This window comes from Saccopteryx bilineata, chromosome X, assembly GCF_036850765.1.
Source record: "Saccopteryx bilineata isolate mSacBil1 chromosome X, mSacBil1_pri_phased_curated, whole genome shotgun sequence".
NCBI lineage: Eukaryota > Metazoa > Chordata > Mammalia > Chiroptera > Emballonuridae > Saccopteryx > Saccopteryx bilineata.
In genome coordinates, this window is record NC_089502.1 from 6,344,192 (window position 1) to 6,358,390 (window position 14,199).

The 14,199-nt window shown below is 38.7% G+C and overlaps 1 protein-coding gene across 1 annotated transcript in view; it reads left to right on the top strand.

Annotated features, from left to right (window-relative positions):
• The first annotated feature begins 270 nt into the window (after nt 1-270).
• ARHGEF6 (Rac/Cdc42 guanine nucleotide exchange factor 6) overlaps nt 271-14,199 on the top strand; it is a 237,457-nt gene continuing 223,528 nt past the window's right edge. Inside the window, exons 1-2 of the mRNA XM_066249475.1 lie at nt 271-521; nt 1,728-1,811. Of these exons, the coding sequence (XP_066105572.1) occupies nt 357-521; nt 1,728-1,811 (249 nt within the window). The 5' untranslated portion in view covers nt 271-356. The remainder of the gene's footprint in view (nt 522-1,727; nt 1,812-14,199) is intronic.

The window sequence follows — 14,199 nt, forward strand, 5'->3', positions numbered from 1 at the left end:
TTACTTCCTTCCTTTACAGCTTCTTGCACTTTTTGTTTTTGAGAGGGGTGTTTTTTCTTCTTCTTTTTTATTCTAATGAATTTGTTCTGCAGATTTTGAAAAAGAAAACAAGTGTTAATCCAGGGTTTTTACATTCATTCTCTTTCCACATCTTTGAGTGTGATCTCTATGGTTTTAAAATTCTATAATTTGAATAGGTTCCACCATTTGTCTAAGAAAAATTGTTTTAAAGCTTTACTCTGCAAGCACCAGAAGAGAACTCATAAAAAGGAAGACAACAACAGATGCAATCGCGGATGTGGCTTTAGTCCTTGCAGCTGCCCTAGAGAGCTGTTCGGAGCATACAGTCCTCAGTAATGAATCCAGAAGAGCAAATTGTGACATGGCTCATATCCTTGGGAGTTTTAGATTCCCCCAAAAAGACCATCTGTGATCCAGAGGAGTTCTTGAAGTCTTCGCTGAAAAATGGGGTAGTGCTATGCAAACTGATCAACAGACTGAGGCCTGGCTCTGTAGAAAAGGTAAGGGACATTTGCAGTATCTTTGGGAGTGCTTACACTCATTGGTTGACTCCAGTATGCGCCCTGAACTGGGGTGGGCAGCAGTAATATAACTTGAGATTTTCTATTGCTCCGGTCTTGGGACTCTCCTACTTTAATCTATTTCTAAGAGTTAGACATTCTTTCCTACTATTTTTATAGTTTGAAAAGGTCAGAAAATAAAATGTTAGTTTTAGTAATTAGCCATTAAGTATTTGTAATATAAAAATCTGTTACACCACTGGTACCAGGGGACAAGGAGAACACCCATATCATAAGCTCACTCTGTCATAGAGATAAGTGTTACTCCTCCCTATGTACCGAGATGTTTTCAACTTAGGACACATATGGGTCTGTGGAATAATAATAGGATGATTTATAACAGATACAGATGGGGTTCAGTGATTTTAGTTTGACTGAAATAATTGTAAATTTTCTTCTCAAATAAATAAAATATCCACTGAAAGAGAAGCTATTTAGTGATTATAAAAAATAATCTCAAATTTCACATAATTTTGTTAAAACAATAAAAACCAAATATATGTTTCAAATGCAACATGTTCAAAGTGAAACTACCCTTATTCTCTTTTGAAAAATCAAAGAATTTTAAAGTTGGAAACCCATGATCATATGGATGGATATTTTTAAGGTTAGCAGCGAATGTGACCGTGAGTATAGTTCTTTTCCTTCTTGATTCTCTTGTATTTTTATTGAACTAATTAATTCTAATTAATTTACTTATAATTTTTTAAACTTGAGAAGCAGGGAGAAAATGGTGGTGAAAGGTAGAGAATTGTGATCAAATGCAAAGAACAACAAAGGGGAAAATATACTTGAATAAGTTATCATAAAGAGGAGGGAGTGAGGTAATAAATTGAAAACAAAACCAAGCTCAGAAAACTGTGTGTGTTTCTCCGATTTGCTATCACCACATTTGGGCAAAAAGCATGAGAAAAAGTTTCTAAGTAGAGATGGCTTTAGACTAAAAGGCTTGGTGACATTCGAAACAAAGACTAACCGTTTAGATTTTTGCATCACTTCCTTTGGTGGTTATTTCTCTTCCTGAATTGACAACAATGTTGCTCCTTGCCTTAAAAAGCCTGCCTGTGTAGTTATTAGTGAATGATGAGTACGGTATACTTGTAATTGGATCACAGTCTTACGTGACATTTGACTATGTTTCTCTAGTACTGTCTGGAGCCCCAAATAGAAGTTGACTGTATCAACAATATCAGTGACTTCCTAAAAGGATGTGCAACACTTCAAGTGGAGGTAAGCCCACCCAGATTGCCTTCCTTGTTGTCATCAATTTTTCACTCTGTTAGTTAAGATGGTGTTGCAGTAAAAGTCCTTGGTTTATTTTCACTGTTAAATAAAGGAAGCATTTTACAGAAACCATGGCTGAGATGGGTGGCTCCAGTAATGGCTTCCTAGTTTGACTTTTCCAGAAACCATTTTCAAAACAAAACAAAACTCAAAACATGGTATATTTTAACATGACCTGTGATGTCACAGTGGATAAAGTATTCATGTGGAATGCTGAGGTTGCTGATTCAAAAACCTGAAGGGAAGAGGGGAGGGCGCTATGGGGAGGGGGAAGGGAGATGTTGAGGGGAATATGGAGGAGGGGGGATGCATTCGGGGCAACACTAGAATCCATGTAAACACAATAAATTAAAATCAACAACAAAAAAAAAACCCTGCGCTTGGCCAGTCAAGAAACATATGAAAAAAAAATCAATGATTAACTAAAGTGAAGTAACTATGAGTTGATACTTCATGCTCTCCCCCTGCCCCACTTCTATAAAATCAATAAACAAACAAATAAACAAACATGGTCTATTTTAGATAGAGCATCTAAGCCCTGAAAACAGGCTTCTGGTGACAGAGCTTGTGTGGTGTGCTTCCCTACTAAGGGAAACCAAAAGCAAGCCACTGACTGCTGCAGAGGGTCACTGCGTTCCCCCTGAATTGGAAAGAAAGGAAAGTCTATTGTTACTTTTTCCCATTAACACTTTAGAGCAGAGGCCTTGAAAAGCTGAGAGAACCAGACATGATGTAAAAATAGTGTATTAAAATATATTGCATTATTTTATAGTACATGGTTCCTTACTGTGCGTTTAGCTGGTTTACTGAAATGCAGTTGGTACTTTGATCTGTGTGCCAAATTACTTTAACTTCTCTGTGCTACAGTATTTTTATCTGTACAATGGGTACCTTGTGGGGTTGTTTTAAAGATCAAATGCGATACTACATAATAATTTAGAACTAAGAACTCTGACCTCAAACGACCTATGAGATAATGTGTGCAGAGTGCTAAGGACAGGACTAGGAACATAAGTGTAGACTTGCATTAGTAGTATTATTTGTGGAGAACTATTAGTACTAGTATGGACAGGGACTCTGACATTAGACTGCTGCTTGGGTTCAAATCTCAGTTCTCTTTCACTAGGAGCTCTGTTATCTTCAACAATTTATTTAACATTGCCTATATGTCTCATTCTGCTCAGCTGTAAAGTGGGAATAAAAACAACATCCATCTCAAGTATTAGTGTGAGATTTTAATAAATTCATGTTATTGGAATAGTATCTGACACATAGTATTTTCCAAGTGTTAGCTATTATTAATAATAATAGTACAAGTAGCTTTGCCCCACTTAAACTTTTCTTGCTTCAGAATTTTTCCTAAAGTTAGTCATAGTATCAGGATATGCTTGTCTCAGAATATTTTTAAAATATTTATGGTATTGATTTTAGAGAGAGAGGAAGAGAGAGAGGGAGAGAGAGACAGGAACATCAATCTGTTTCTGTATGTGCCTTGACCAAGGATCAAACCAGCATTTCTGTGATTTAGGATGATGCTCTAACCAACTGAACTATCTGGCCAGGGGTTGTCTCAGAATATTTTATTCTAGGTTTCCCTATTGCCCAATTTTAGCTCTGTGTCTGTGCACACACATGTGTATAAGGGAAGATGTGTGTGTATACATGAACACATGTGTGTACATGAGCATCTGTGTGTATGCCTTTTGAAGTAGGTATGACTTGAGACACTCTAACCTTTATAAAATGATGGCTACTGTGGAACAGATCATGGTATTTTCATTTTTATTTGTCAAATAATAACATGATGATGTTGGCAATAATTTCTACACTCTGAAGCTGTCAGAAGGTATACTGAGTTGCTTTGCAGTTCTAAGAATACTAGATAACACAGAAACTCCCCTTGGTCTGGCATTGTTGGAGAATGAGTCATTTTAAAAAAGTGGATTTTTTCTGATAACTAATGCTTTTTTAAGCACCAATGCTTAAAATATTTTATCCATTTTGAATGGAAGTATTTTGAAAAAGTGCATCATAACCTTTATTTTTAAAATGAAAATCACTTGACATATTTTTATCTTTTTGATAATTCAGGCTAGCCTGAAAATTATATAAAATTATAATAAGGCATTATCAGCATTATGGTTAAGCATATACCTTCTGTAGTTTGACAGATTTGGGCCAGAGTCTTGGCCTAGTCAATTATTGATTGTGTAACTCTAGGAAAAGTTACTTGATTTCTTTTTTAGAGGGTGTGTGTGATGTGATGAGGTCTTGCTGCCTACTCTGGCTTCTGCAAATTGCTCATGGAATGCATACACAGCTTCCTGACATGGAACTGAGGGGGAGAGGGAGAATGGTAGGTACTATAGTGCTAAAAGCTGAAATAGGTTGAAATTAACTGAATAGACTTGAGTTACATCAGACAGATTCTGCCAGTACAGTTGCTGTTTAGGTAGAAAGAATGATTCCTGGTGCTTCCCAATCTTCTCATGATTTTTTCTCTAAAGTAATTATTCTTTTATGTGATTTTTTGGGGGGGAATCTCTATCACGAACCAGGTACTTCCTGTGCACTGGAAATAGAGTGAGCAAGATAATTACTTGGCCTTTTAACCTCCAGCTTCCTCATCTGTATAATATCTATTGTATAGGTTGTTTTAAAGATCAAATGAGAAAATACATCTAAGGCACTTAGTATATCACTGTATTTAAGGCATGCATAATAACTGCTCAGTATTAGTGTTATTACTAAGCAAGATAATATGCAAAGTTATACCTATAAGTGGTATACAAGAGCCATATTGAGGCATTCCTAGAACCCTGAGAGAAGTCTAATAAAACCAATACATGAGACAAAGCAAAGCAGGGTTGCACCCAGCAGCCAACAATATTGACCATTTAGTCTCAAGATCCAAGATAGCTAAAAGACAGGCCTAAACACAAATCTTTGCAGAGTTTTAAGAATTAACTTATGTTTGGCATCAAAAATTATAGCTAAACTACAGAACAACCATCATTCAGAACCATCTAAAATCTGGCTGAATGGAAGTCCTACAACTAGGGAATTAAAAGAGGAAGCCACATCAGACTGGTAGGAGGGGTAGAGATAAGGAAAGGCTGGTCCCACACTCTCATGTGACAGATAAAACTCAGAAGAGATATCTCTGCAGTGGAGGTCCCTTCTGAGGAGTGAAGGGCCCAAGCCTCACACTAGGCCACCAAGCCCAAAGTTCCAGTGCCAGGAATAAAGTTTTCATAGCTTCTGGTTGTGAAAACTAGCTAGGATTGAGGCTGAGTGATATGGGGGCTGCTGGAGTCCCAGGCAAGTCTTCTTAAAGGGCCCACCCACAGACTTACTCTCTGAACTCCAGCGCTGGGGCAGCAGCTTGAAAGGCACCAGAAACCATGACCAGGTAGCTCAGTTGGTTAAAACATTGTCTCAAGTTGCAGAGCTTGTGAGTTTGATTCCTAATCAGGGCACAAACAAGAATCAACCAATGAATGCATAAACAAGTGTAACAACAAATTGATGTCTGTCTCTCTCTTTCCCTCTCTCCCCTGTTCTTTATAAAATCAATAATTTTTTTAAAGAAAGGCACCAGAGAAATATGGGGAGAAACTGAATTGTCCAGCATCAGGCCTTGACTGGGGGGCAGCTTTCTCCCAGACAGGAGTGCTAGCAGAGGCTATTGTTCTTTTTCAGTGCCCTCCCCTCACAGAGCTGGCAGGTGGGCACTGTATCTGAGTTTCCATCAACCTGGCTTACACTGTTTACCCCACACTGGTGATTCCCTGAGGGGCTGTCACACAACTTTTGGCCGCACCCAAGCTGATTCCAGTAGCTTTTCCCCCTTTTTTGTTTTATTATTTTTCTTTTTTTCCTTTCTTTTCTTGTTTTCTTTATTTATAAAATATTTTTTGAGAGAGAGTAAGGGAGGGAAAGAGAGAGAGACAGAGAGAAACATCAATTTGTTGTTCCACTTAGTTGTGCCATTTATTGCTTCTCATATGTGCCCTGACTGGAGCGTGAACAAGCAACCTCAGGAGTTGAGCTGGTGCCTTCAGGATTCAGCTGTTGACCTTAACATCAGTGACCCCATGATTGAGCCAGTGACCTTGAAATAGAACTTGTGACCTTAGCTCTCTGGGATAACGATTTATCTACTATACCACTGGCCAGGGCTGTTTTTTTTATTATTTTTTTAATCTTTTATATTTTTGTTTATTTTGTTCTCTTTCTGTTTCTGTTTTTTTTTTCCCAGTGGCTTTTCTATATGAATGGTGTGTCTTGGTTCATGTTTCAGATTTCCTTAAAATCTCTCAAATAAGCAACATCTGGCCACAGTGTGCCCTGTACCTCTTGCTAAGTGGCCTCAGGCTAGTACTAGTAGGAGCCAGCCTTCATTCTCAGCTTCCCCTCACCTGAGCACTTCCAAATCAAGCATAAATAGCAGCCATCTTCAGATCACTTTGTACCTTATGCCAGGTGGCCCTGGGCAGAGAACAGTGGCAGCTAGCCTTGGTCAGCATCCCTCAGGATGCCCCAGAACCAGCACACCCAGTGGACAGCTTCAGACTGCATTGAAGCATCACTATTCAACCACCTTCACAAGTAACACACTCAAAGGGCTGACTTAGTGGATACCAAAACATCACTGAAATAAGCCCTGATTTGTAGGGTGATCCCCTGTACAGCTGATCCTCTGGTGGTTGAAGTTTGGTGATTGCAGCCAGTCCTTGCAACTGATTGACCTGGGGGTAAATCCCTCCCATTGATGTACCAACCACAGTCAAGGCTCAACTACAACAGGAAGGTGTTCTATTAAGCCTGGGATATGTAGTAGCTCTATGCAATACATAGAAACAAACACATGGAGGCTGCCAAAATGAGGAGGCAAAGAAAAACATGTCCCAAATGAAAGAACAGAACAGAAAAACAAAAGAACTAAACAAAATGGAGATAAGCAATCTACTAAATTCAGATTGAAAACACAAGTGGTAAGAATACTCCATGAACTTAGGGGGAGAGTTGATAAACTTAGTAAAAACTTAAACAAAGAGATAGGAAACATAAAAACAGAGATAGAAAACATGAAATAGAAACAATCAGAAATGAAGAATACACTAACTAAAAAGAAGAATACATTATAGGGAATAAGCAGTGTAGAAGATGAAGAAGAAGATAAAATCAGAGATTTGGAAAATAAGGAAGCAGAAAACATCCCCAATCAGAACAACAAAAAGAATTAAAAAATAAATTAAAAAAAAATGAGGATAGTACCAACATTCACATCTGGGCATACCAGAAGGAGAAGAGAGAGAGAACAAGAAATTGAAAACCTATTTAAAAAAATAATGAAAGGGAACTTCCCTAACTTGATGAAGGAAATAGACTTGCAAATCCAGGAAGCACAGAGAGTCCCAACAAGATGAACTCAAAGAGGCGCACACCAAGACACACTATAATTAAAACACAAAAGGTTAAGGACAAAGTGGAAATCTTAAAAGCAGCAAAAGCAAAGCAGTTAGTTCCCTGCAAGGGAGTTCCCATAAAACTGTCAGATGATTTCTCAACAGAAACTTTGCAGGCCAGAAAGGTTTGGCAAGAAATATTCAACATAATGAAAAGAAAAGCTCTATAACCAAGATTTTGAATCAAAGAACAGATAAAGAGCTTCCCAGACAAGAAAAAGCTAATGAAGTGCATCACCTCCAAACCAGTGTTATATGAAATGTTAAAAGGTCTACATTGAGAAGAAAAAAAATGAAGAAAAGCAAAGATAAAAAAATATGAACAACAAAATGGCAATAAATACATATCTATAAGCAATTGAATCTAAAGAACATAATAAATGAGCAAGCAGAATAGAAACAGACTTGTAGATACAGAGAACAGTTTAATGGTTGTAAGGTGGGAAAGGATTTGGGTGGGTGGGAGAAAACTTGTAGAGATTAAGTACAAATTGGTAGTTACAGAATAGTCATGGGGATGTAAAGTACAGCATAGAGAATATAGTCAATAATATTCTAATAATTATGTATGGTGTCAGATGGGTATCAGATTGGGATGTCACTTAGTGAGTTATGTAATGTCTAATCACTGAGTTGTACATCTGCAACTAATATATTAATGTATGTCAACTGTAATTAAAAAAGAAAAAATGATTAAAAATTTTAAAAATTAAAAATAAAATCATAGTATGATATTATTGTCTATATTTATTATACTGTGCTTTAGATCATTATGGCTTATTTACTACTCATTGCAAGTTTGTACCCTTAAACAACATTAATTTTTATCCCCACCCCAATTTCCTAGTAACCACCATTTTTACTTTCTGATTTTTCAAGTTTGACTTTTTTAGACTACAGATATAAGTGATATCATACCTTACTTGTCTTTCTCTAACTTATCTCACTTAGAATAATGTGCTCAAGTTCCATTCATGTTGTTGCAAATGGCAAGATATACTCCTTTTTTCATGGCTGAATATCCTATTGTGTATATACACCACATATTTTTTATCCATTTATTCATTGATGAGTATTTAGGTTGTTTCCATATCTTGTCATTTTCAATAGAGTATCTCTTAACCCTAAAGTATTTTGCTTGATGACTAGTATAGGATATGCTTAATAGATTTTTGTTGATGCTGTAAAACTGTTAATATACAAAACACACACACACAAAAAAAAAAAAAAACAACCCAAAAAATAAATCAAGAAGAACAGGGCTTGACTACTGCCCCAAACACACCATTTTTTTAATCTAAAGAAAGAATATGAGCTTGAAATGACCAGTTTGGAAATGCACAAAAATGAAGCCAGAGATGAAAAAGCACACTGACAATTGACAATTTCAGTACTGTTTGTGTGACATGGTGACTATGTTAATTAACTGCTGACATATGCCCCTCTAGGTGGCCAGTTGGCCTCTCCAAGTGACCTCCATCTTTGTCTTCTCATATGGTTATAGTGTCCTAGAGTCTCAGAAGATCACACAGTTAACAACTGGTCAGGTAAATCTGCTGAGACATATGGGAAACAAAACACTTTCTGAAGCACCTTGCCAAGTTTGATAGTATTCTCTGAAACACAATTTCCTTTTTAATTTTTTTTTTGTATTTTTCTGAAGCTGGAAACGGGGAGAGACAGTCAGACAGACTCCCGCATGCGCCCGACCGGGATCCACCCGGCACGCCCACCAGGGGGTGACGCTCTGCCCACCAGGGGGCGATGCTCTGCCCCTCCAGGGCATTGCTTTGCTGCGACCAGAGCCAAGCTAGCACCTGGGGCAGAGGCCAAGGAGCCAACCCCAGCGCCCGGGCCATCCCCGCTCCAATGGAGCCTCGCTGCAGGAGGGGAAGAGAGAGACAGAGAGAAAGGAGAGGGGGAGGGGTGGAGAAGCAGATGGGCGCCTCTCCTGTGTGCCCTGGCCAGGAATCGAACTCGGGACTTCTGCACGCCAGGCCGACGCTCTACCACTGAGCCAACCAGCCAGGGCCTCCTTTTTAATTTTGATGAAGTCAAATTCATCTATTTTTTTCTTTTGTTATATGTGTTTTGTGTATACATCTAAGAAACTATTCCTTAATGCAAAGTCATGGAAATTTACTTATATTTTTTTCTAAGAGTGTTATAGTTTTAGCTCTTACATTTATGTCTTTGATCTATTTTGAGTTACTTTTTTATTATTTTAGCTTGTGGGTAAGAGAGAGAGAGAGAGACAGATTGGAAAACAGACAGACAGGAAGGGAGAGAAATGAGGAATATTAAATCGCAGTTGCAGCACTTTAGCTGTTCACTGATTGTTTTCTCATAAGTGCTTTGACCCGGGAGCTCCAGCCAAGCCAGTGACCACTTGCTCAAGCCAGCAGCCTTGAGCTTCAAGCCAGTAACCTTTGGGCTCAAACCAGTGACCATGGGGTCATGTCTATTATCCAATGTTCAAGCTGTCAACCCTGTGCTCAAGCTGGATGAGCCCACACTCGAGCCAGCAACCTCAGGATTTTGAACCTGGATCCTCAGAATCCCAATTTGATGCTCTATCTACTGCGCTACCACCTGGTCAGGCAAATGGTAATTTTTAAAAGATTTTATTTATTGATTTTTAGAAAGAGAAGAGAGAGAAAGACAAAGGCAAGGGTGGGGGAGGAGCAGGAGCAGTTTGTAGTTGCTTCTCGTATGTGCCTTGAATGGGGTCTTGAATCAGTGACTTCAGCATTCCAGGTGGATGTGCCACCACAGGTCAGGTGAGTTAGTTTTTATTTTTTTGTTTGTGTGTGACAGAGACAGAGAGAGACAGAGAGAGGGACAGATAGGGACAGACAGACAGGGAGAGAGATGAGAAGCATCATTCTTCATTGAAGCACCTTAGTTGTTCATTGATTGCTTTCTCATATGTGCCTTGACCTGAGGGGGGGCCTATAGCAGACCGACTGACCCCTTGCTCAAGCCAGCGACCTTGGGCTCATGGGCTCAAACAGTGACTCACTGTTATAATGGAGTAGTGCCTGCTCTACAGGTGACTTTCAAGTCACTAGAACTTACACAGTTTCTGTTGTTTGTGCAACCCCCCCATGGATGAAAGAAAGAAGGTAAATTTAATTTAATCACTTTAAGATCAATATTATTTACTTGTGACACTGAAGCATGGGTGGCGTGGCCACGCTTAAGCTGATGACCTCGGGGTTTCAAACCTGGGTCCTCCGCATCCCAGTCCGACACTCTATCCACTGCGTCACCATATGGTCAGGCCAGGTGAGTTAGTTTTTGTATGTGGTGTGAGGTAAGGGTTCAAATTATTGTACATGTGGGTATCCAATTGTCTAGATGCCATTTGTTGAAAAGATTATTTATTCTTCTCCCCACTGAATTGATTAATGTGGCTTTGTAGTAAGTTTTCAAATCAGAAAGTGTGAGTTTTCCAACTTTTTCTTCATTTTCAAAATCATTTTGGCTATTCTGAATTCCTTTTGTGCCCATATGGATTTTAGGATCAGCCTGTCCACTTCTGCAAAAATCCAGCTGGAATTTTGATAGAGATTGTGTTCAATCTATATAATGTTTTGTGGAGTATTACCATCTTAATAATACTATGTCTTCTGATCCATAATACATGATATCTTTTGACTTATTTAAGTCTTTTAAAATTTTATTCAACAACATTGTGCAGTTTTTGGTGTACATATTTTATACCCCCTTTGTGATATTAATATATGTTGTGATATAATAAAATATCTTGTTGGTATGTTATTTCTTTTGATGCTATTGTAAATGGAATTATTTCTTAATTTTATATTTGGATTATTCTTTACAAGTGTATACAAATACAATTGATTTTTGTATACTAATCTTGTATTCTTTAACTTTGCTGAATTTATTATTATAATAGTTTTTTAGATTGCTCGTGCTTTTCTTGTATCATTCATGTCATCTGTGCATAAAGATAGTTTTACTTCTTCCTTTCAAATTTGGATGCCTTTTATTTCATTTTCTTGCCTAATTTGCCTGGGTAGAACCTACAGTACAGTGTTGTATACAAATGATGAGAGTGAACATCATAGTCTTGTCTTTGATCTTAAAGGAAGTTTTCAGTCTTTCACCATTAAGTATCATGTTAGCTGTGGGTTTTCATAGATGTTTTTAATCAGGTTGAAGAAGTTCCCATCTATTCTTACCTTTTTAAAAAGTGTTTTTTTTTTTTTTATCATGGAAGGATGCTGGATTTTATCAAAGGTTTGTTTGTACTTCTGCTATTGTCTTTCATTATATTGATCTGTGGTATTATATTGATTATTTTTTATATGTAAAATCAATCTTACATTTCATGAGATAAATCCCAGTGGGTCATGTTGGATATGCATATAAAGATTTATGCACATCTGTGATTCTTCTTTTCTTTTTTGAAAGAGGCAGAGAGTCAGAAAGAGGGACAGATAGGGACAGACAGGGACAGACAGACAGGAAGGGAAAGAGATGAGAAGCATCAATTCTTCGTTGTGGCACCTTAGTTGTTCAATGATTACTTTCTCATAATATGCCTTGACCAGGGGAATACAGCAGAGAGAATGACCCTTTGCTCAAGCCAGCAATCTTGAGCTCAAGCAGCAACCTTGGACTTGACCTTTGGGTTCAAGAAAGCAACCATGGGGTCATAGCTATGATCCCATACTCAAGCAACCCCATGCTCAAGCTGGTGAGTATGCTCAAGCCAGCGACCTCAGGGTTTCAAACCTGGGTCTTCTGCGTCCCAGTCTGATGCTCTATCCACTGTGCCACCACCTGGTCAGGCTCTGTTGTTGTTGTTGTTGTTATTATTATTATTTGCAACAGGAACAAAGAGAGAGACAAGGAGAGTTAGAGAAAGGGACAGATAGACAGGGAGAGAGATGAGAAACATCAATTCTTCGTTGCAGCACCTTAGTTGTTCAATGATTGCTTTCTCATATTTGCCTTGACTAGGGAGCTACAGCAAAGCGAGTGACCTCTTGCTCAAGCCAGAGACCTCAGGCTCAAGGAAGTGACCATGGGGTCATGTTTATGATCCAATGCTCAAGGAAGCGACCCCACAGTCAAGCTGGTGAGCCTTTGCTTAAGACGATGAGCTCATGCTCAAGCCAGAGACCTCGGGATTTTCAACCTGGTACTCTGCATCCCAGTCGGACGCTCTATCCAGTGTGCCACTGCCTGGTCAGGCTTTGTTATTATTCCTTTTTTGTAATTTATTTTTAATTAGACAATTAAATTTAACAGGGTGACTGACATTGGCCAACTAGAGTGCACAGATTTAGAGAAAATGTCTCCACACCATTTGGACAGTCAATTATGTTGTATACCCATCACCCAAAGTCAAATCATCTGTTATTATTCTTGAAGCATCTTTCATCATAGAAACGAAATTATTGTGTTAAAATTCTGCAGATACTTTCAAATTCTCTTACGAATGTGCTATACAAAGTTCTATTCCCACTAATAGTGTAGAAAGTGCCTCTTCTTCATGCCCCTGGAAGCCCTTGGTAGTTTCTTTAATGTTTGTTAAACTGTGGGTTGAAAACCATATTTAATTTATTGCTATATTTTGTACTTCATGTTTCCCAGTAAATTTAGTTGTCTTATCATTCCATTTTATTCCATATATTTTTCCTTTACTGTGAATCAAATACGTTTATCTGTCCAATTTTTTACAGAATGGAAAAGGCAGGGAGGACACACCTCAAGAAAAACTCTTCGAGAACATATGAAAAAAATATTTGTCTCCAGGTAGAATTTTTTTAATGTGACTAGGAAGTCCCTTGACAACAGTAGCCTAGCAATAGTACTTTTGGTTTTGTTTTGCCTTCGAATTTGGTGGTAGTCAGGGCCATATACAGCTCTTTCAATCCTTCTGGTGTAGCCTGGATGGTACCTCTCTGATTGCATTGTCCTAAGTTGGTTTTCCTTTCAGCCAGGCTTTCCTCACCTCTTCCCCACTAGGTCCTTCCATTTGTCCCCTGCCACCCTTACCATCAACTTCTTGCCAAGGACCCTCTGTCATCTCTTATTCTGCTCCAGGGCCAAATATCCTTTGTAAAAATATTTATGCTCATGAAGGATTTCATTGAATATATGTGAGGCTCAGTAAGTGTCTTTTTCTCTCTTTCTCCCTTTCTCTCTCTCTCTCTCTCTCTCTCTCTCTCTCTCTCTCACCAGCTGGTGTCAGTATGGCTTCTTCTCTCTGCCCCTACCCCCTCACTGCCTGCCTCCTCTCTCCCTGACTCACTCCATCTGCCTTGTCCCTGGAACAGCATGATGTCCTCCCAAAAGTGGGGCCTGTGGGATGGATGATTTGCCATTTTCCAGGGGCTGCTCTGCAGGGAAGCAATTTTGGAAAGAAGGCAGTTCTATTTATGATCATGAGTCAAGGCTAAATCTCCCATGAAAGAGCTCCAGCTCTAGGAAAGTAGAACCTCCCTGGAGAGTGAGGCATAAGGTCAGGCAACTACCCAGTCACTGTAATGGGTATCAATATACCTTCCTTCAAGCCCTGAGCCTGCCACTTGGTGTGAAGCCAGAGTCCCCTTCTCTAACACCTGTTGAATCATCTGTAAAAAACGAAGAAACTGGAGCAGGGATTGGTAATGTCTGTTGGATACTATTTTTAACTGGCCCCTTTCCATAGCTGCTCAATTTGAGTTAGTGGGAAGACTAAAGAGTATTTGCGTAAGTTTTTAATTTCTTCCTGTTGAACAAATATGGCACTCTTGTGAGTTCCATGAGTTACATTAAAGGATACCCATGACTCTGGCTATCCTAATCTTTTACCGAATGCATTGTATTTCTTTAAAAATTGGACT